At 37.7% G+C, this 24365-nt stretch overlaps 1 protein-coding gene across 1 annotated transcript in view; it reads left to right on the forward strand.

The window, feature by feature from the left end:
- Window positions 1-24365, forward strand: part of Glut1 (Glucose transporter 1) — a 48629-nt gene that overhangs the window by 20032 nt on the left and 4232 nt on the right. The window contains 14 exon segments of the mRNA XM_070214422.1: window positions 253-536; window positions 6747-6905; window positions 8339-8458; window positions 8929-9091; window positions 15342-15507; window positions 16088-16255; window positions 17009-17265; window positions 17396-17520; window positions 17584-17862; window positions 18085-18362; window positions 18737-18859; window positions 20641-20844; window positions 21166-21305; window positions 22982-23085. Of these exon segments, the coding sequence (XP_070070523.1) occupies window positions 527-536; window positions 6747-6905; window positions 8339-8458; window positions 8929-9091; window positions 15342-15507; window positions 16088-16255; window positions 17009-17265; window positions 17396-17520; window positions 17584-17862; window positions 18085-18362; window positions 18737-18859; window positions 20641-20844; window positions 21166-21305; window positions 22982-23085 (2296 nt within the window). The 5' untranslated portion in view covers window positions 253-526.

Here is a 24365-nt window from a genome sequence, read left to right on the forward strand (position 1 = left end):
TTTTCCTAGTTTATAAACTTTAACCGTACGGTTTATAATAAAGAGAAACACTTTGGCTAAAAGCAAAAATTTAAAGCTGGTGTGCTAATGGAATCAGGTGATTAGTGCTAAGAATATACAGTCAGTAGAGTCCCCTTTTGAAAGTAAACTCCAACTCGTCGGAAAAAAAGAGCTGTGCAGTTTGCAGTGCTAAGCTGGCTTCATTCCCGCACTTCTGACTCATTTCTCTCGCTTTTTATTCTCTCTTTGCAGCTCCCCGGTGCTCGGCAAACGACAAAACTAATTTATGGCATTAAAAATGCATATTTTCTAGCAGTGCGTCGCCAGTTTTTATCATTTGCCAGGCGAAAAGCAGCTGTGCCAGAAAATAAAGGAGAAATAGGAAAGGAAGAATTGGATTCGACTGCGGTGGATTTTGAGCCCGAGTCCGAAAGTTCTTTAGTCAGCAAGCAGCAAGCACAGCAGCCGAAGGAACGTAGGATAATTCACATTTTTTTCACGGGACTGGCAACGAAATGGCTTTCCTATGTGCACCGGTAAGTTTCGCTTTTCCTTTCTATCCTTTTTTATTTTTTACCAACCCAAAATCCACCACCATCCATACATCATGTCTCGATACTGCAGTAAAAATTATAAGGAAATGGTTTGCACTTATGGCGAACACATCATTCTTAACGCCATATACGCCACACACTGCGTATGCGTGATATTTTATCCATTAAACTTTTCCGCGCTCACTCGTCACTCTTCGTTTCGCAAGTGATTTTAATAATGTGAAAAATGTCAGATCGTTATGCTTAAACTGCCGCATGAAGAGAGTGCCAAAAACTCGTGCATTGATGGATTGCAGGCGGCGAAATTAATCATACGCCGTGTGTGCTGCAACAGTTATGCCTCTTTAAGTGGGCAGTAAAGTGATGATACAGAAGGGGAGTAACTGGCGATGTTGACAAATAAACACATGCCATAATACGTGCAAACTCTGGTCGAGAATAACGAAAACAACAGCTACGGCTGGCTAGATATAGGATGGCAGGCGAAAATGTTGAGTTTGCCTTGTATTAACAGCTGCCCGCAGTGTCAATATTCCTCGTTCCCCGATGTCGATTTCGAGGATCCAAGGGATAAGGGATGCGGCGAATTTGCGAGAGCAACAAGCAATGACAATGGCGGCATCTCGCAATCGGCATCCCAAAAGCCAACAGCCAAGACAAGCTGGAGGCAGAGGCCCATCTGGGCCCAGAACTCGGGAACAGTGAATACTAAACGATTGAAAAATAACAGATTTTAATTAAATTAAATATTTTATTGGATAAATAATATAAAAATAAAATAGTTTTTATTTTTGTGAATATTTCCAATCACAAAAGTAGTACAGCTTGAAAATTATCGATACTTTCGATATTTAGACCATATCGATTCGATAATATTGATGTTTTGAAGGGAAAACACAATTTAAATATCGAGAAATATTTAACTGTTGATTTTTTAACTTTTAAAAAGTAGGCAATGTTTTTGTCACATTTCTAATTACTATTTATTTCCAAGCATAAAAGTAGGCAATAATTTTGTCAAACCATTTAGTTTTCAGCTTGCCAGTATGACCTTTTTTACTATTCCAATTTATATCCTTTCGAAAACCTAGATCGTTAAAATCCTTATAACTTGCTATATTCGCATATTGGCAACGACTGGCAAACGATGTAATTTTCTGTTCAATATGGTCCACTGTTCCCAACTCGAATCCTTCGTCGCTCTATCCCTTTTTGCCAGTGCCTTTCGACTGCCGGCTGTTCTGTTCTGTTGTGAGTGCTGATTGTCAAGTGCTCGACCCAGACACGTGCTTACACAGCTATCCACAGCTATCCTGGAGCTGCCACGCCCCGCCATCCTGCCCCCGCCCCCTCTCAATATTTGTTGAATTTCGAGTTAAGCAAACGTGCAAGTGTATTTAATTTGTGATATCATCGAGGGGCGGATGGAGTTGGGAACTGGTTCTGTCCAGAAGTGAGGTCACTCGGCTTACCCGAGATCCTTGTGTGTGCGTGTGTGGTAGTGTGTCTGTGGCCATTAATGCAGCATTTAAGGATTTTGCGGTCTGAGCTGCATTCACTTCAATCGCAGGAGAGGAGGAGGGCCAAACAATGCCACATTCAAGTGCATTTGAGCAGCAATAATTTTTGCGGTGAGCAAAGACAAAAGCCTATTAATGAACACACACAACAACAGCATTGAATATCCTGCATTCTATCTGTGGTTTCAGGTGTGCGTAAGTGTGTGTTTGAGGGCTTTTATTTCATTTAATCAATCATGCATTTAGTGGACAAATCGTTTAAGACAAAAGCCGCCCCAAGAAGCCGAATTGAAAGGCTTCTCATCATTCAATTCGTACATGATTATGTCTTTGAATAGAAGAGATATCTCTATATGTATGGATGGGAAGCCCTTTTCAGTTTGTGCGTCTAGTTAATTGAATTTTAAATTACTCCCCTCTACTCACTACTCACCTCTCCTCTTCGGAAAAATGATTAGCGGGGCCTCTCATGCATAAATAAGTTTTCAATTCCGTTTGCTAATTTGATTTGCCGTCGAGAGCTGACAAAGGGTATCAATTATCGTGGCCAGCCTAGAATTATGTGACGCAAGGATGGCATAATGCCCGATTACTCCCAGTGGACAGCGGACAGTGGACAGGACTAGCTGAATGCCCAGTTGGAGGCCACTTGTCATAACTGCCAGAACAGGCCACCAGTCTATGGACTGCAGACTGCAGCTCAAACTTTTTTTGTCAATGGCCGGGCCTCAAAGTTGCTGCACAAGAAGAGAAGTGGGGAAATCCCAGCGAGTTTGGGTATTCAGATGACCCTGGAAAAATCTTGAAGCCTAAAAGGAAAGGAATTTTAATCTTTGATGTTGAAATATAAATATAACCTTATTTAATAGTAAAAGTACTGATTAGAAAATGTATTTAGTATGTCCATTTTTAATAAAATAAATTTAGAAATATGGAAAGATAAAATTGCGAAGCTTTTTTTGTGCTGCATACTTTTAGACACCTTGATAAAAGATTTGAAATATCTAGCACTTTATTTTTAAAATGCTTTAAGTAAAAGGTTATTAAACTATATAATTTAGAGAAACATTGAAACATTTTTCTGAAAAAAATCATTTCTTGAAAAGATTGCCAGCCATAATCTTGAAGCTCTTTTGTGGAATTCGGCTAATAACTTTTGCCTTTTTGACTTTATCAGCTTCCATCTTGATTGGCTATAAAGTTTGGACTCTGGCAGGTTATGTGCACTACACATACATATATGCTATACGAAATTTGTGATATTTTTCCATGTGTGTAAAGGGAAGAGGAGAAGGGGCTTCACTCACACACTCTCATGAATAACTGCTCAATGCTCGAACACACACATTCGCATGGTTGACTGCTTGCGTCATCAGCATCGTCAGTGGAGTATCAGCCTTGGCATGCAGTCAAAACGCAGCTTCTGCCCCTGAGTCACCCCTGATTCACCCCTGTTTTCGCCCCTTCCCTTTCATATTTCTCAGTCTCCACAACTATTTTTCTATGTCAGGGGACACAGGACATGGATGCAACTGGCCCAGACTGCGACGGAGGCCACTGGATGTCATCAACTTTGCTTTTGCTTTGGCTCCACCAAGAGAGAGCCTCCGCAAAGGCAAGGCAAACAAAAAGCTTAACCTCAGCACAAATTTAAGCAAATATTTGCCAGGCCTCCACCTTTCCCCCTCATTTCGTTTCCTTTTCCCTCACCCCGAAGGCAACTCCTCCTCCTTCTTCTCGTCCATTTCCATTGATGCAATTGAAGCCGGAAGCAGTTTATTTTTATTTTGCCTCTTTTTGCGGTGTCAGCAAAGAGTTTAACATTAAGCAGGTGCAAGGAGGCCACAGAGAAAGAAATCAGCCATTAATTGGCGTTTTAAATATTTTATTCCAAACACCTAGAAGCATAGGAAATTGGACTAAGAGCTCTTTAAAATAAGTTTATGTTGAACAATAATCTTTAAAATATGTGTGAAATCTCCTATAAAGGTTGCAAATATTATGCAAAAATTTTGTATACAGAAGACAACATTCCCTTTTTATTTACTGCATAATTTTAGGCACATTTTAATGCGATTTCAGATCTCTAATTTATTTAACTAAATAATACAAAAATAAATCAAAGTGACATTGGATTCTCTTTATGTTATTTACATGGGAAATTTATATGGGTTCTATTAAAATAAAATGATGCAGCATTCTCGCTAAGAAACTTAAAAAAATATATTAAAATATTTTCACATATTTTTCACCGTGCTAAGGGGATTCCCCTCCGATCCCTTGGGAAAACGACATTCGCTTGATGCATGTACGATTTTAATCGGTTAAATGCCAGGGGAAATGGGTAAATGCAGGCCATATCTTCCGAGCAGTGCCAACTAATGATGCGCAAAATGTTTACAAATCATTTTGTCAATAACAAGGAAGGGCTGAAAAGGGCGGAGGATCCAGAAAGGATCCTACCTCCTGAATCGGGCCCATAATTTGCCCACATTTCTTGCATTCATCCGTTGGATGGAGCGGCCATGAAAAGGTCATTAGTGTGTGCGTGTGTACGCAAGTGTGTGTCTGTTTGTGTGTGTGTGTGACACAAATGGCCATTCAATATGCCAAGAAAGGGGTGGGGTAGAAGGGGCTAAAGGGGGTAGGACATGAGCTAAAGCCAAAGCCATAACAGCCACATGCTTTTTTCCACAACATTAACGCAAATTGCAAATAATAAAAATTCAAAATACCGAACCGTAGAAAAAGCAGCACGTGTTGCTGTTGTTGTGTGCCAGCAACTATAGTATGTGTGTGTGTGTTTATAAGGGGGGTAGAGGGGGGTTAAGTGGGTGGTCCTAAGGCAAAACCACAACAACGAGGAGCCATGGGCACATTTATCGCAGCCAACGAGGCATTTTTTAAGTCCTGCAAAGGTTTACATATGGCCAATGCGAAAAAAATAGATGGGAAAGCAGAGATGGAGAAAAAATGCATGCACTATGGAAAAACGGAACGGAAATTGTGTTAGGCTTCCCAGGGTAACTTGTCCCCTGCCATTGAGCCTTAATTGATCCTTTGCGGGAAGGAAGTCCTGCAAGAACTGCAGGTTGAACTCGGCAAATGTCCATGCAGACAGGATAATGGAATAATTTGAATGGAATAAATGGTGAAGAAATTATTTAAACAACATGAAGGTTTATTAAATAATTTATTAAAGATTTTCTTGTATTTTTTAATCAATACACAAGAAAATAAAGAAATATTTTAAAGCAAAAATAATTTAATTTTCTGTAGATAAATAAGCAAGGAAAAGGCGAAAGAATTTCAAAATATTTTCATTATTAAATAAAGTAATTTTATTAAACAAAAAAAATCTACCCTACCAAAAATTAAGTTAAGCGTAGGAAAATAATCTTTAGGAAAGCCTCATAAATGTTGTAGGTATATATTTTTTGGAGAACGTTTAATTTTTCTTGATAAATCTAACACTTTTTAATAAAAGTATCAAGGTACCTACCCTATATCCCAAGGTATCTCGATATATCTTTGCATACCGCAAGTTTTCCATGATTTTTTTCCTTGCCAGCGAATCAAAATGGAAATCTATTTTATGCAGTGGCACGCAGCCTGGCCAAATCCTGCGGATCGGCCGCCCACATATGTGGCTATATATGGGCGGGGCATCTGGGTGCCTTTCTCCTTCTCCACCTCCAAACCTCCTCCATTTCTCCAATTCTCTTCGCCTTTTCTCAGGTCCGTGACTGTCGAGGCGTTGGCGTAAATGCTTTGCGTATGCATCCATGCATGCGACGCCATCTCGTGCAGCCTCGTCCTTAGTCCTGCGTCCTTCGTCCTTGGTCCTCTTAACCGGACCCGGGCATCCGGAGCTGCTGGCATACAATTTATGTGCGAAATATGGCGCCGCACACCTTTTACTTTGCGCTACCTGGCTTTTCTCTGCCGTTTCCTTTGCCTTCCTTCAGCTTTTCCTTGCCCCTTTGCCTTTATCGTTGTTTGTGGCCAAACTGCCACGTGCGGGACAAAATTAAAAGCCTTTGCATGCTCCACTTCCAATCCCAGCGAGTCCTGCGGAACTCCTATTGAATGCAGCAAAAGGCACCTGCACTGGGGAAAACTTGAGGCTGCTCCATAATTCAGAAGCTGTGAGGTGAAGAATGGGTGTTTGGTTAAGTTCGAAGACTCTCAGTAATAAAGAGCTGTTTGGGGAATGCAATTCGATTTGTTAAACATTTTTGAATATATTTTATAATTTTTGTATTGAAATATTTAGGAATCTAACTGATTTAGCTGATTTCATTAACATTCATTTACTTAATACCATGTTAGAGTTAATATGACGGAGCATACTTAATATTTAAAATAGTTATTTTCGTCCGAAAAATATCAATATTTTGTTTTAAAAAATGCGGAAAATTATTCTTCTGGGAAACAGTTTTTAATAGAGTTACAAAAAAAAAGGTTTTTTACATAAGTTCTGAATCACATTTTGTGATAACTCTTTTTGAAAGAGGAAACATTGCCACAAAATAATTAAAAATTTTGTTTGTTTTTCCCTTATATCCATGGATATTTTCCCCTCTGTTTTATAATATTTTCCTAATGATATGATGCACTTTCTATTCTTCTATTTGTTCTAACTACCTCCAAAATGCCCAATCATTTATAGCTGGCCAGAGTAATGACATGGCGACCATTGGTGACCTATCGATGATCTCACCGCCCACGTCTTCCATTTCGAACGACCAAGATCCGTTTGGACAGCTGCCCCCGCTACCGCCGCCACTGCGTTCCACCCAAGTGCTCCAGCCGCTGAGCGTGTTTCCAGGTGCCCTTTCACCCCTTTTTGCCTTTTAGCTTTTGCCTTTAACCGCCAATTATTTTGGAATTATTTTGGCGAATTTTTTGAATTACTTTCCGCATATATTTGTGTATGTAGGTGTATGCCCTGCATATATGCGCCAATTTGTATTTGTTCTTCTCGTTGTTTGCCTGCAGTTCTTTTGCCTTTTGTTTGGGCATTATTTGTTTGTTTCCCCCTTGACTTTTATTTTCCATTGAGTTTGCCAGAGTTTTTTTGTAGCTTTTTGCCGCCCATTATGAAAAGTTACTGTTGCACCTTTTGTATAAAAATTCTTATTTGGTTTTTCTTTTCTTTTCTCATATTTTTTCTGTGTTGTGCCATTTCCAATTGATTGCAACTTTAATTGGTGTGTAGATTGGGTTCTTTGATTGGTCGGTTTGTTGATTTATTTTTCTTTCATGTACACCACAATACACTCTTTTCATACACTCAGCCTGCCTTACACACAAATCATAGCCCACCTGTACAGGTGTAACCCTGTACGAACATTTTTGTTTAGCATTTTCAGCAGCAGCAGCATTCAGTCAATCAATCAATCAGACAAATCTCGAAAACCAATCAGTCAAACAGTCGTCCATTAATATATATCCAAGCCGACTATCTCTCCGTCTCTTTCACATACAAACATTCTTTCTCTCTCTATTTGTCTAGTTCTATATATTTGCTTGCCGTTTGTATTGCCACTTTTTGACTATCTACCTATATAAAAAAAAAACAGTTTTTGTTTGAGTTTCCACGAAAAAAAATCAAAATCATTTTGAAAGTTTCGAATTTTTCAAGTAGTTTTCAACGCTGCTGTGTGTGTTGTTTTTTCCCCAACCAAATTGTTTATTAGAGCAAACCAGCAAAAAAACAAAAATAACTAAAGGCTGTGACAGCCGCTTTGTAACCATTTTTTGAACGCAAAATAAAAATTACTGTGTGTCCACCTTTAGCTGCCTTTTTGTGTGTGCTGTCCAAAAAGTGAAAATCGAAATATCGCAAGCTAACAAACTGCCACATTTTGTGCTCTTTATTCTTCCATAAAAACCAACCAACCTACAACAACAACAATAACTACAACTACGAACTACAACAACAACAATATAAAAATGAAAATGACAAAATCTCGACAAAACTAAATATTTACCTTGGTTCTTATGTTTATTTTAATGTTTGTCTTATTTTTAACAAATATTTGTGTATCATATATATATATGTATAATGTGTAGAGTGAGTATACAAGATAACGAGATGAAAAGAAACAAACAGCTTGTGATATTATTTTTGAGTTTTTGGTTTTAATTTCGGTTTAGTTTGTGCCGCTCTCTGTGTTTTTGGATTTTTACGTTTGCTCTTCTCTAAAGAGTGCGTTAATTTCGAAATGTAATCCATAACAAATAATTTACCCACGGCAGTGTCCAATTTGAGCGAAGATTCCTACGATTATGTTTTTGGTGGTCGACGTAAGACTCCGCCCACAACAACGTCAACACAACTCAAGCTGACCTCACCGCCCGTGCGTTTGCGACCCGAAGGTGGGTAGTCTTTTTGAGAGGAGAGTCCTGTATGAGAATTATATGATGTCTATAATAATATTAAATAAAAAAATGTTATGATCGACGAGGAACTAGAATTTACTAGAGGTCTTAAATCCCTTATAAGTGTGTCTAAAAGTATGCTACAATTTATTTTTAATCCAAAAGTCCAAAGGATTTATTTCGAAAGAGAAAGGTAATTTTTTACTGCATACTTTTAGACACCTATATAAAAGATTTCAAGTTTCTGGGGCTCTCTTATTTTCTAAATGCCAAATTATTATTTTGATTGATGTGTTAAATGTATTTTTTTTAATTTGAATTTATATTTATTTTTTAATAGGGTTTTCTTTTAAATATAATATTTATTAAGACAAATTAAGAGCAGGACTCTCCTTTTGACCCACTCCCAAGATTATAGATATAACCAAATCTCCCTGCTTTTTTAACACCACCTGAATGGATCACAGACGCCTATCGCGGAGCTAACATAAACAACGGAAGGTTCTATCGTCACTCCTTCAGCTACGCCCCCAAAAGGCAGCGCCACTCGAGTCGGGATGATCGAGACCGCGAGTCTAGGTTGAGATGTCATGGCGAGGACGAGGCCACACTGCGCCAATTGCTGCTCGAGTACGTAGATGGGGATCTATACTCCATATCCATATAGACGGCCCCCTGATCCGCTGCCAAAAGCAAAGGAGAGACCTCGTAATGGACTGGCTGGCTTTTCGGGGCCAGGAGCTCATTACGGGCCATTAATTTGCAGGCGCGGCGACCGGAGGATTGCATTTGCAGGCCATAAATATCCGCTTTCAGTTAGACAAATAAACAGCAATTATTTCTGTGTGCGCGCCATGTTTATTTAATTTATTAAACGAATAACAAATGATATTTTAAGTTTTGGGCGTAAATAAATTTTAATTTCCATTTTAATTTGTGTGCTTTTCGGTGTGCTACTAAATATTACTTACTGTGGGCTCAAAACCCCCTTTACCCCTTTTCGGTTTTATTTCTGTGGCTTGTGATATATTAACGAGCAAATATGCAATGTATATGTTTAATGTTCTCCTCCTCCACACAGATTTGCGCAAGTTATGTTCAGTTAAGTGTCCTGCGTGTGTCCTTAGACTGTCAATTATTCATTGAGGGCCCCTGTGTTGTGTTGTTTTTGTTGCGCCACAACCTCCCCAACAAAAAGATATCACATATAGACCCCAAATAACTCAACCGCGGCCACATACGACATTCACCAAACCGAAAAACTGAAAAGAAAGAAAAGAAAGGCGAGTGATATATAAAAAGCGTGAGAAGCAGCAACTATAAATACTAAAGATATAATTATAGTAAAAGAGACTCTATAACTAAATCAATTTCAATCGACGGAGTCCAAAGAAAAGCCAACAAAATGATGGGCACAATGCCACCCAGGTACATAAATCCATAGAGTTAATCTAAAAATTAATTAACTTTAACATTTAATTAATAATAACATTAAAACGTAACAATAGCGAACAGATTGAAAACAATTCGAACATCACTCATCCGCCATGTATGCAGAGCACACGTTTCGTTTTTATTCTTTCGTTCCATTAACCATTCATATTCATACTCACTCATCCATTTGCGATGATTGTGTGTGTGTGTTTCATATACTTATTAATAATTGTGTTTCGTGTAAAATTAAATGGCTTCTCATCGTTAATTAAAAATATGTTAATAAGCAGCATTTGTATGCCGTTTGCTGCCCTTTTGCTTTCACAATACGAAAACCAACCGCCTTTGTTGCCATGTCACGCGCTGTACAAAATACAAAATTGCAACTCAATCGAAACGTATTTACTTTGCTTAAATGTCACCGAGTGATTGAGCACATGTGTCTGTAATTTCATTTCCACACTACCTGTCAATCACTCGATTGTATATACTGGGGATGGAAAACTAGTGAGGAAATGCACAAGATAAATCGACAATAAGGTTGCATTCAATATTTTAATGTAAAAATGGTAATGCAATAGAAAAATATATAAAATAAAATTATATATTGCATTGTAAAGCATTTAAGATATTATACACAAAAGATTATGAATATTTTTTGGTGCCATAGAAATTGCTTGGTATAGGTGTCTAAAAGTATGCAACAATATATTTTTAACCCAAAAGTGGTATGAATTCATGTCGGAAGACGACTCTCCAATATTCACTGCATACTTTGAGACACCTATTTTGACATTTCAAAATGATTTCAAAATTCTAGGTATTTTCAACCGATTTTTTTTAATAAAGAGGAAGTAAATAAAGAAGTAAGGAGGATGTTTAAACTTGGCATTCATACCAGCAAAAAAAGATACACTAGCTTAAAGCTCAAAATAAACAAATCTATAAATAAAATTGATTTTATTTGATTGTATTTTTGTAAAAATAATTCACTTTAAATATTATCTTAACTCTGATTAAGGTACCATCCCTAGTATATGCCGTATATGTATTTTCTCTATCTGTGTATATGTCTGCAATCGCCGGAAATGCATTTCGTCAAATGCCAACGAGGCAAAATCGAAGGAGAGTGTCCGAGAAACTGACGAAATGCATTTCTGGTCTGCCCTCCCAAACCAAAAACCCCCCTCTGCCTCTCACATGTTGTACAATGTCTATACGTGTTCTTTATCATCCAATTTCGATTCCGTTTGCGAAATATGCCCCTTGAACCAATAAAACTGCCACAATAACTCCATGAACTCCATGAACAACAACTACAACAACTCAACCACCGAAAAACAACAAAAGCCACACGCAAAGTGGCCTGGTATTCACGCCACTCAATGAGTATGCAATTACAACCAACTAACTTCAATTACGAAATCTAAATATTTTTACTCTATCCCCCTAAAATTCAAAATCCAAATATCAAATTCATATTGTAATGCCATGATAATCCAATGAATTTCCCCCCTCTTTCTATCTCTCTCTGCCTTTTGCACTACTCTCTCTCTGCATTTTTGGCACTCGTAGCCCATCAAATTGATTTGTTAATTATTAGAATATTTGCCCAAAAACCAGTCACTTCGCTCTTCCCCCTTTTCGTGCATGGAACGCAATTAGAATTCAATTATATTCAAATAAATTAATTTAGTTTCCAAAACGTGCTCATCATCTGGATGGGAAAAATAGAGAGAGTGAGCTTTGGATGTAGTGCGGGTTGGGTGCCTGGTGTGAATACCCCATTTTGGCCCTACTCGAAAGACCCTCGAGAGCAGTCACAACAATCTGCCGTTTTTGACTGCACAGTGATAAAATAAAGTCATAAGGATTACCAGAATATAGGAGTTACTACTTAGAAGTTAAAATTAAGGAAAAGTTGTCTTTAAAATAACATAATTTTAAAATGGTCAAAAATCCATTAAAAAAGGACATTTTATAGAGAAATATTTCTCTACCTTTTTAATACAATAAAAATAATATTTATAAAGTTCTATCAAATATTTGTGTAGCTTTCTGATAACAATTTAACTACTAAATACATTTTAGGACATTCAAAGTAAGTTTAGAAGCTCAAAGAAAAAGAAACAGTTGGTTATCATATTTAGCCTAACAAATAAATAAAAAAATAATTTAAATGAGCTCCCTGAATTTAAAAAAAGAAATTAAAACCCAAGCAGACGAAGTGATTTATTTTTCTCTGTGCGGTTGTTGGGATGTTGTGTTTTTTATGACATGCCGAAAAGTGTTTGAGGGCCATTAAGTCGCTGTTCGCACCACACACACACTGCCACCCCCTCAACCTCCCCCTCAACCACCCACTCACCCACACTCGTGCAAGGCCATCGTGTAAAGCCATTGACAAACATCCTTTGGCCAGGCAGTCAATCAGCCTGCGGTTGGCCACTTCAGCAGCAGCGCTCTCTCTGTTTTTCCCACCCCCTTTTCACTTCCCCTGCATGTCATCAAGTTCATAATTAGCTTAACCCCTTAACCCCAAAAAAAAACCCCTCTTTTCGTGCGTAATCCCCTGCCCAATGCATCACTCAGTCAGTCAGTCACACAATATTTTCAGGATTTTTCAACTCGTTTAATGTCCCTCCTCCATTTTCCATTTTCCATTTGTGTTGTTGTTGTGCCTCCATTTTGGGTTCCATTTGTTTCCTTTGCTGCAATGAATTACTGTACACTTTTTATGGTTTAATGCTCGATGTTTAAAAGTTTTAAAAAAGCATACAAACAAAAAACCCCGACTAATTGGCGTAACGGTCCCTTCACCAAAATTACAAATTACCAAATAAAAAACTGTAACAAGCAGAAAACCGAAAACGAAACTACTTACAAACATTTGTGTTTTCCGTTCATCCGTTCATTTTGGCTTTGTATCTCTGTATTCTCGAAAAGCGAAATCAAACAAATCCATAATCCAAACAAAATGTTAATCATGCCAATCATAAAAAATCGAAATCAACGAGAGACCACAAATAAATTTAAATTGATTTACAGCAAAAGTTTATGAGAGTCAACATACAGAAATAAACAGAAAAACAGAGGCTGAAAAACAAGAATTTGCAACGTTTGGTGAATGTCCTATATGCCAATTGGTTTGAATACCCAGATATTCCCGATTTTCCCCAGATTTTCCCTCGATTTCCCCTCGATTTTCCCACGATTGATGTATGAGATGTATGAGAACAATCGATTTTGATTTTAATTTATTCGCTGAATTTATTGTGTGCACTGAGATCTGAGCTTCTGAGCTGAACTTTATCTGTAAGTGAGTCTGAATAGTTGACGGATGGCGGAACTCTGGTTAATGTGATTGAAATCCTGCCAAAGGATAAACTAAAGAATTTGCTTTGCGCAGCTTTTTGACAAAATGAACAACAGTCCCGGAATGGAATGGAATCCTTTTTGGCTGGCAGGACGACAAAACACACACGTACTGTGCTGCCTTTAATGAATATGTAAAAGAGCCAAGGGGAGAAATTGGCAGAAAATTTATTAAATGCTCACGTATACAAATCCCTTACACAAAACCGAAAATTCCTGCATATGACAAGCGCACACACAAATACAAACAAACAAAACAATTGTTTTCGCAGAGAACAATAACTTTCACAGGATGCGACCGAATCTCGAATCTCTGAATCTCTCGTTCTGAATACTGGTTGGTTTTGCTCTCGATTCTGTTTCGGATTCGGTTTCGCTGGCATCCACGTCCACATCCACAGTCGCATCCACATCCACATCCACTGATGTATGCATAAAATAATCCTTTTATGCTCGGCACAACAATGTCCGTGAAATGCAAAACAATAACAGTACTAACGATAGCAATCCCCATCCCCCTCTACATTCCCCTCTAGCGTTGCATTAACATAATGCGCAGGCAACTCAAGCACGGCCCACGTGTCGTATGCGCAATGCCATTCATATATATCCTCCCATACAATATATATATCGGCACATCGCCATCCGCCATCCGCTGGCAACTGTCGCCCACCACTTTTGTTGCCATTTGATTTAGATGCCACCCCAAACAAACAATGCACAAAGTGCACCTTCCGATCTGAACAGATATCCGATATATATAGATATACAGTCGAGCTTATCTATATAGAACTCTAATAAGTCTAAGCACTGTACTTGATTTTTGGAACCTAAAAAGGTAAAGACATTTCAGATTAAAATATACATTTATATTAACAGGAGGTTTATATATTATTTTATACTAATAAATATTTCCATAAATATTTTTGTGATCCTGGGTTACAGAAAAAAATAAATTATGATAAAAGCATTTTAAAAAATTAAAAATGATTCATAAATTTATTTTAAAATGTAATAAATATCTACTTTTATCGATAATTACATTTTTTTTATATTACTAGAGAATGGCTTGAAATCAAATTATATATTAAAAACCAAATATTTCTAAAAGTCATTAAAAAAGTAGAGATTTTTATAATTTCAGATTTTAATTTAAAAATCCCTTAAAAGAGTTTCGCCTAAGATAAGGGATTTATGATAAGATAACAAATTTATAAGCCTTGTTTTTTCGCCTACAGAACTTTGACTGTAGTGCAAAAAGCCGATTTGTTTTCACAGGCTTTTACTTTTGCTTTTGCGGCTGATGAAAATGTAAATTTGATGCATTCGAAGGGCGAACTATATAAACAGGATTATTACTACAACTTTGGCAGGGTCTATCTAACCATCCAGCCGACTATCTCTGGGAAAGAGTAAAATAAATGGGGCCAGAGTTCAGCTATCTTAAATATATATATAAATTCTGGTGTATATATATAATGCCGTCAACTTTTCATCCTCGTGCATTGTACATTACTCTTGCCTTAACCTTAACAAAATATGCCAACAATTTACTTTAAGTTACTTTTTATGCACTTAGTGGCCTGGCTCGGTTATTATTGTTGTTCTCGGTCCGCCCAACACAGAAATCCTTTCTTTCTTGGACTTCTGCCCAAGGAGGAGCCAAGGAGTAGGGAGAAGTCACTCCTTTTCCAACTGGCGTGCGTTTCTGTTTCAGTTTTTGTTTCTGTTTCTCAGTTTCTCAGCTTTTCAGTTTCGAGCTGTGGCCCATAAAATTTATGTTGCTTCATTCCTCAATAATTGCATAGCTCAGTAAATTTTAATGCAAGCGGTCATAAATAATTTCGTTTTGTTTCTGTTTCTGTGTGTGTATTTCGTTTACGTTTTGCGTTTACTTTTGGGCCAGAGCGAAATAAATTACGTATACGCTAAATAACTCTGTCTCGGTCTTGTAGTGGAATAAGTACTTTAAGGAATGAACTCGAAGGCATTTCTCCACTTTCCGTTCGACTAAAATGCATTTTCTGCTTGATAAATTCTCTTTGACCCTTGACTGCGAATCCATTGACAGTTTGCAAAAGCAAGTTAGCGTGATGAGCATGAATCTGTCAGCGAAACTCGATGAGCTGCAGCGGGGAGATCGACACCTGGAGACGACGGTCGCCTTGTGCGAGATCCGCACGCAGCTCCAGGAGCTGACCAAATCCGTGGAGAGCTGCCAGAGCGAAGTGTCCGAGGTGAGTTGGGAATCGGGAAAATATAAGATTAGGTATGGCAATTCTTAGCAACATAAGTCCAGAAAATAAGGCTAAAGGTAAGACACACCAAGTTTGTGACTAAAATGGATTAAAACATCTTTAGAGTTTTGATAAATCCCAAATTGTTGTCTAAAAGTATGCTACAATTTATTGTGAGCCCGAATGTCATAACCATAAATGCCAATTTACGAGGTTTTAAATTTCATAGCATACTTTTAGACAACTTATTAAAGGATTTTAAACCTCAAGAAAGTTTTTGGGCACAAAAATGTTCAAAGAAAAGTTTTTGTTAAGTTATCTTATGAATAATGCCAAACCTGAGCTGTTTCTAATAAAGCAAATAATTTATTTCAAAATGGAGTAAATATTATAAATAAAAGAACAAAATAATAAAATAAAATAAATCTAATTTTAATCAATTTATTAAAGAATGGTTAAATTCAATTTTATTTAAAATATTGCTAAGAATTGTCCATAGCTTTCGACGCTCCTGTAACATTTTCTCTTGAGCCTATAAGCGTAAACTGAGCAAAAATGTATAAAATACCGTCATTTTCAGGTGAAGCGCGACATGGTGGCGATCAAGCACGAACTGGACACAGTGCAGCAGGTGAAGGAGGAGATCGAGGAGCTGCGCGAATACGTGGATCGACTGGAGGAGCACACGCACAGACGGAAGCTAAGACTTTTAGAACAAGTTTGTAGCTTAAATTATTTGCCATGTTGTGTAATTAAATACTTGAATTTCATTTCTCTATTCATGTACAAACCGATACCGAAACCGAAACACCAAGAACCAACTACCAACAACCCAGAGCCAGACAGCCAACCACACGACCAAAAACCACCCAAAACCACCCGAACATCCATCCACCCAGCCACACTCAACCACTGACAGCAAAAACGGCCACCATGATGGACAGATGCAAATGCTCGTCGAATTGGTTTCAGTTTTTGTCGACACTCAAATAAATTTTATATATAAAGAGGAGAAATTTAAATATATTCGATAAAAAATATTTTTATCAATTGGAAATAATTTTAAAAATATTTAATATGCAAGTTTTTATGAAAATATAAAACGAAGATTTATTTGAGTGTACTGCACACGTACAGACGGCTTCTTCATCAACGTATTTTAAAGAATTTTGCGATTGTTTTATTTTTTAAGTTTTTTAGCAAAAATTAATTAAATAAATATGAAAAAACCTATATTATTTTGTTTGATTTCCTTGATTTTATGTATGGTTTTCAACATCCAAACACTCTCATCCATCTGACTTTATCTTATGCGTTCTTTATCCCTTCAGTTTTGATAAGAAAATTGGGCTTATCCTTGCTGCACACTCGTTTGCAAAGCGTTTGATGGACCCGCCCGCACAGCCCCCACCGAATTCCCCACCGTCCCGACCCCCAAAACCCCCTAAATCCCCCTCTAAGTTTGTTCACCACTAACGGCATTAAACATCGAAATTTCCAGGGTCTCACCTTCTTCCTCACCTACTCGATCTTCTCGGCGGTGCTGGGCATGCTGCAGTTCGGCTACAACACCGGCGTCATCAATGCGCCCGAGAAGAACATCGAGAACTTCATGAAGGACGTCTACAAGGACCGCTACGGCGAGGACATCAGCGAGGAGTTCATCCAGCAGCTCTACTCGGTGGCCGTCTCCATTTTCGCCATCGGCGGCATGCTCGGCGGTTTCAGCGGCGGCTGGATGGCCAACCGCTTTGGCAGGTTGGTGATAAAAAATATATCAAATAATTAAATTCATATTTTTAAAAATATGTATATGTTTTAGCGGCATTAAAAAATTATTAAATATCTCTAATTAAAGGATAATATCATAAATATTTTAAACTTACAGAAAAGGCGGCCTACTGTTGAACAATGTGCTCGGAATTGCCGGCGCCTGTTTGATGGGATTTACCAAAGTTAGTCATTCCTATGAAATGTTATTCCTTGGCCGATTTATAATTGGTGTTAATTGCGGTAAGTAATTCGGTTAATTATATAATGGAGTGATGGCTATAAATATCTCTTCATATTTAAAAGGCCTCAACACGTCGCTGGTGCCCATGTACATCTCGGAAATAGCGCCACTGAATCTGCGCGGTGGCTTAGGTACTGTTAATCAATTGGCTGTGACTGTAGGTTTACTATTATCCCAAGTGCTGGGCATCGAGCAGATCCTGGGCACCAACGAGGGCTGGCCCATCCTCCTGGGCCTGGCCATCTGCCCGGCGATCCTGCAACTCATCCTGCTGCCCGTCTGCCCGGAATCGCCCAGATATCTGCTAATCACCAAGCAGTGGGAGGAGGAGGCGCGAAAAGGTGAGATAAACTAATTGTAATGGTTTACGGATTTGTTTAGAAAGAATATATGTCTAAACATAGTGATTATTTTTATAAATTTTTTAATACTAAAAAAATAGGTTACAAAATCTAAATTTTATATTTTATAATTTAATAAAAGCTACATTAGTCTTAAAGTTTTTTAAAATTTTATTTAACCTATTTATAGTAAGAGTTACTTATAAAAAATATATTTTCTAGCCCTGCGACGACTGCGAGCCTCCGGTTCCGTCGAGGAGGACATCGAGGAGATGCGGGCCGAGGAGCGGGCCCAGCAGTCCGAGAGCCACATATCGACCATGGAGCTGATATGCTCGCCCACCCTGCGTCCTCCCCTCATCATCGGCATCGTGATGCAGCTGAGCCAGCAGTTCAGCGGCATCAACGCCGTCTTCTACTACTCCACGTCGCTCTTCATGAGCTCGGGATTGACTGAGGAGAGCGCCAAGTTCGCCACGATAGGCATCGGCGCCATAATGGTAGGCTTTTATAGTCTCATTCGACTTTCAGAAAAGAGCATCACTAGAAAATTTGCATTGAACATTGCAAGAAAATGTTAAGAAATTATAATTAAAAAAAACTTTTACATTCTTAAAAATTTATACGAAATGTTGCCAAATTTTGGTTTTTGTTTTTGAATTTTTATGTTAAACCGTTTTTTCTGTGGATTTAACTCATCAAAAAAATTTCCTTCTTATATATAAACTGCCTAAGATTTCTGTGAAACCCAAAAATTGTTCTACGTTTTCAACAAGTTCTCTAGATTTTCTTTTAAATGTTTTAGCAGTTAACAAAAATAGTTGCCTACAATTTCATTACTAAATCAGAATATTAATACTTTATTTCCCCACAGGTTGTTATGACCCTCGTCTCCATTCCGCTGATGGATCGCACGGGTCGCCGGACCCTGCACCTTTACGGCCTGGGTGGAATGTTCATCTTCTCCATCTTCATCACCATTTCATTCCTGATCAAGGCAAGTATAGGGGTTTCCAGGATGCTCGAGTCCTGTTTTAGCGCCTGTAAAGTACAAATGCCTGCGTATGCGAATGTGAATGCTAAAGTGCCTGCCAGTTTGGGTTTGCATTTGTTAATCCCCCGTCCATTTAGTGATTTGCATATGACTCTGAACTTCTAGAGACGCTAGAACTTATCCCATATAAATACCCCATTTGCTCCCAAAACACGAGTGCGTGTGTTTATAAATATTTGAATATTGATATAAATATTTTATACATGAAGTTGTGTTTAACCCCGTCGAGCCCTCAAAACAAAAACATAAAAAACACAAAAACACTCACCAAAACACAGACACAAACACAACACACTCACACAGATACAGAGCATGACAGTTGTCCCGCGCGTATTTTTTATAAATTATTGATGTGAGATATATTTGAATTTATAACAAGTTGGATTTATGACTCTCCCTCAGCCATTAAACGTAGCTTTTTTTCAGTTTTTTCCCTGTTTGCGTTGATGTATTGCATTTAAGTCATAGACGTATGTGTGTTTAATTTATAGGCCAACACTTGGTCGCTTTAGTTATTAATTATGTCCTCTCTGTGCGATTTGGAAATATGTTTACGCAGATTGTGCGGCATATGCATGATTAGCTTTGGAATGCTTCAGTATTGGTTGTGTTTTTTTAACTATATAGTAATAATACATTTTATATTTTTTATACACTTTTTGCACGTGGCTTGCCTTTAGATATATTTGATTTTCATTTGCCTAGGCTAAGTTGTTGCACCTGTGAGCTGGTCTAAAAAATATGAATAAAATCAGTAACTTGTTTTTAAAAATGTCCAAGACTAAAGGACAATTTCCTGATTTAAAATCTCCTAGAAAGCTAACTTGTGCAACTGTCCCGCCCCGAATTTAGAGCTATTCTCGACTTGGCAGGCTTTCGCCCCACAAAATAAAACACTCACTCGAAATCGGTTGACGAATTCGTTCTGTTTATGATTTATACGCTTTGTTTTTCGCTAGAAGCAATCCACACAGTTTCAAAGGCAAGCAAAAGTTTTCGAAAAAACCAAAAACCACTAACACATTCTGCAAAACTCTGCAAAAGTTTTTCGGGCACCAGTTCCACCAGCTCCCCAAAAAACAAAAATGGAGAAAAAATAGAGCAGAGCACCGCGCTGAACTCGCTTTTTTGGAGGTGTCGCCACCTTCAACACACACGAAGCTCTCCACACAGAAACCAAACACTTGATGTGACCTCAAAGTAGAGCTTAAAAAAATATCGATATTTTCACATAATTTCACACATAATTTATAATTTATTACAAACATAATTATGATACCTTTTTTTAGATTTTACTTTTTTCATCAATATTATCGATACAATGCAAAAATATATAAAATATCGATAATTTTCAAGCTCTACCTCTAAGCCTTAATTTACATTTTTTTTATTTGGTAATTGTGTAAGATATAGCTAACTTTACGTACAACTAAGCATTCCTAAGCATTCTCAGACCCACAAAGACTCGAGCGGCAGTTCAGAGGTCAACTCTTTGAGAACCAAGAGAACGAGAGACCAGATATCTCCTTCCAATTTACTACTTTCCATACTCCAACTAACCAACTCATGCATAAAAGAGATTAGGTTTATCCGGTGGGGGGTTTATATCCTATATTATTTCGGACGCAGTTCGTTAAACGCGAGTAGAGGAGATGAAAATAAAAGCCTACTTCGAGAATGCGAGTACTATGCATTTTGTATAGGAGTTTTTTGGTTATGTGCAGGAAATGATCGACTGGATGTCCTACCTCTCGGTGGTGGCCACCCTTGGCTTCGTCGTCTTCTTTGCGGTGGGACCCGGCTCGATTCCCTGGATGATCACCGCCGAGCTCTTCTCCCAGGGACCTCGGCCCAGTGCCATGGCCATCGCGGTGCTGGTCAACTGGATGGCCAACTTTGTGGTCGGCATCGGTTTCCCCAGCATGAAGGTGAGTGGAAGTAAAAAATAATAATATTAAGACAATTAAAAACATAAAAAATATTTAATAAAAATAAATATATAATACTAAAACATTTTTAAATCGCTTATTCAAGTGTCTAAAAGTATGCAATGAAATATTTTTAATAAGGATATATTAAATCTCTTTTGCATACTTTTTGACACGTATTAAAAGTATTTATAATCCTACAAATATTTCTTTAAAAATGGTTTTACAAACTTTTCTAAAAAATATTTGTTTTTAATCGATAGAAATTAATTGATGGAATTTTTTTAAAGTAACATTTTACCTTTGTTCTTTCATTTATAGACTGCCCTCGAGAACTACACGTTCTTGCCGTTCAGCGTGTTCCTGGCCATCTTCTGGATATTCACCTACAAGAAGGTGCCTGAGACGAAGAACAAGACCTTCGAGGAGATCCTGGCCCTCTTCCGGCACAACAACGGCAGGTATGTGTCCTTGCATTCGCCCATTCCCCAGCTCAAATTCTGCACACAAATCATGGCAATATGTCGAATAGTTCTTCAGCTCATTTAACTTGAACCGAGAGTATTCTCAACCAACACAAACTATAAAAACTATAAAACTCTACCCTCGATTACCAATTACTTGGAAGTTTATTATGCGGTTTGCATAGCCAAACTGAGCCAGTGAACCGAACTCCCCAGGGATTCAGTTCAGGGTTCAGACCTTTTAATTTCCCTTCGTTTTGAAATTTGGTTTTATTTTCCGTTCTGTATTCTGTAAATGCACCATAAGTTCGAAAATAACCCTCTGACTTGAAACTACGTTCCATGTATGCCCGAAAAGGACCTTTCGAGATAGTAGACTGTACGGGTAAGTTGCATGAAGCCACCGAAGACGATCGATCTCTCGACTCTTAAGCTCTTGAGCTCTTAAACTCCGTTAACTAAAAATGCCCCACAATCAAATATCCGATCCGATGCGTTTCGCGCTTCAAAACTTCCACCTTTTTTTAAAAACGTAGCTCGTATTTGCTGTACTTTATTTAGCCACTTTATGTACAATCAAAAAACCGAAAGTTAATCGAACCGATATTGAAATTGAAATTGTGAATTCCTGCGCTAAAAAGTTTCTATGAATTTTTCGGCATGTTTGCTTAACTTTGCCTGTACTTTGTTACAACTCGTTACTTTGTTACTACTACAAACTACCTACAATCTATAAACAAAAAACTGGCTGCCGTAAAAGCGAACTAAATAAGACTCATATTCTAGTCAAAACTATATAAATACCCAATATTTAATATCAATTTTAATACTCTACTCTCCAACTCTCTCTATGCATAGCTATACCGTTAAACCTATACTTACTACTATGATTAAGAGTCGCATCTCATCAACCTTCTGACCCCTATATCACTTCATATCTGAGATATCAGAATCGCTATCGCTACCTCCCCTCATCGATCATTAACGAATAAATAAATTGGTTAGTTTAAAGTGGTGTCCACCCATCATGAAAACCCATCAATAAGTCCCCCACTCACACAGCCACACACGAACACGCACACACTGATTTTGTTGACCGATTTTCGATTTCGACCATATAGCGAGGATAATGCGAATGATAATAGTGCCATCACCGCGGACTTTGAATTGTCGCAGGGCGAGGTGGAAGGCAAAGGTTCCGCATCCCCGCATCCCAAGGCACAGTGAGGCCAGCTCCACTAAGACAGCATCCCAGAACCAGTGTGACCAAATCTGATTAATTTATAATTAAATATCAAATACCACCCTCCACTCATAGCAATTTCCCGGAAGATCCAACGTTGGGCGCCATATTCCAATTTAGAACTAGTGCTAGTTTAAATCAATTTAATTTCACGTTACATGTTTGTTTACAAATAAATGTTATTTTATTACCATTTTTATTTTATTTGGTTTTCTTTTACATTTTTATTTAGTTTTAAGCCGCGCCTAATAACTTCCAAGCAGCCTCTTTCAATACACAGAAACTACAGAAACCTTCAGCGGGAATCTCTTAACTCCTTAAAAACCAAAATACAAAAAACTCTCGAAATTGCTCTCATTAGTTGCAAAGAAATTAAATTTACCAAATACGTTTACACTTAAAACATAATCGTAGAGTGTGCGAATTTCAGGAGTATGCTAAACTGCACAAATAGCTTGGAGCCACAAAGTATGAATTCTGGCATCGAGCATGCCGCCTTGATGGTATCTGAGGAGAAGACCCAACATGACTCACGTAAGAATCCAAAACACGCCAAAGTTCCACTTAGAACCTCCTTCTCCGAATCCGACTCCGAATTCTAATCCTCCACTAATCCTCATCCTGTCAAATATCCTCGTTAAAAACCACAACACCTTGATTGCGTTTCAGTTTCCGTTTGAGTTTTTAATTTCCTCGTTATTTGTTGTGCAAATTGCTCGAACTACACACATCCAATATTTGCATATCCATATACACACAGGTTGTGAGACAAACACACAAAGGTCCTTTAGGTAAACATAAAAGAACCCTAATTTTCAGTAAACTTGTTAACTGTTTAAACCAAAGCCACATAATCAAACAAAATGTATCTATGCAAATTGCCTTCTAAACAAACGTGTTGCATAATTAATTTTTTAGGCATTTAAAACCACATTTTTGGGTTTAAGATGGAAACAAAAATAAACTTAAACAAACCAACATAAATCTTTACAAATTTTTAAGACCTGTAAAATATTGTTGCCTACTTTTAGACACCTTTATTAGAGGATTTTATTTTTTTTATAATTTTTTTCCACAAAACACCTCAATGAGCAATTAGCCCTAACTTGTTTTTATTATTTTATTAAAAAATAATTAACGCATTACCCCGATCCCTTCAAAATCCCTTACTAACCTCCATCATCTCCACTCATTAATATAAATATGTGTGTATCTATAAATTTCCAATTGTTATCGTTTGCCTAGTATTTCTGAAGTATCATTTGGAATGACTCTTGTCCTAATTATCTAGCTGCTTGTTATTGTAGAAATTCGATCTGTACTCTGTACTCTGTTCTCTTCTAATCTGTAATTAAAAACTAAAATACTAAAAAGCCGATGCGATGCTCGCATCTGTCTGAATAAATTAACTATCTTGCATTGTTTATTTCCATTCGGATTTATGAATTGTGTTTTTTTCGGATCAAACAATTTTAAACATTGGAAACCAATCAATCAATCGATCAAAACAAAACAAAACAAACCAAATCAACCATCAACTGGACCTCTAAAACACAACCAACACTCAACTATTGTATGTAACCAAATATGGACAACAACTATCTGAACTTGCATGAATGAAAAATCTAAAACTGAAAAACAAAAACGCACATCCGTACTTTGTAATAATCAAGTGTTTGGTACTACGTCGTTTTCCCTGACGGTTGAAGGCATGGGTCCCTATCCGCTGAGCGATAGCACCAATCTCCTGGGTCCCGGTTCCAGTAACTACGGTCCGGGTGGAGGAGTCCTGGGTTCCGCGGGTTCCGCCACCG

The sequence above is a fragment of the Drosophila takahashii genome, chromosome 3L (assembly GCF_030179915.1).
Source record: "Drosophila takahashii strain IR98-3 E-12201 chromosome 3L, DtakHiC1v2, whole genome shotgun sequence".
NCBI classification, from domain to species: Eukaryota; Metazoa; Arthropoda; class Insecta; order Diptera; family Drosophilidae; genus Drosophila; species Drosophila takahashii.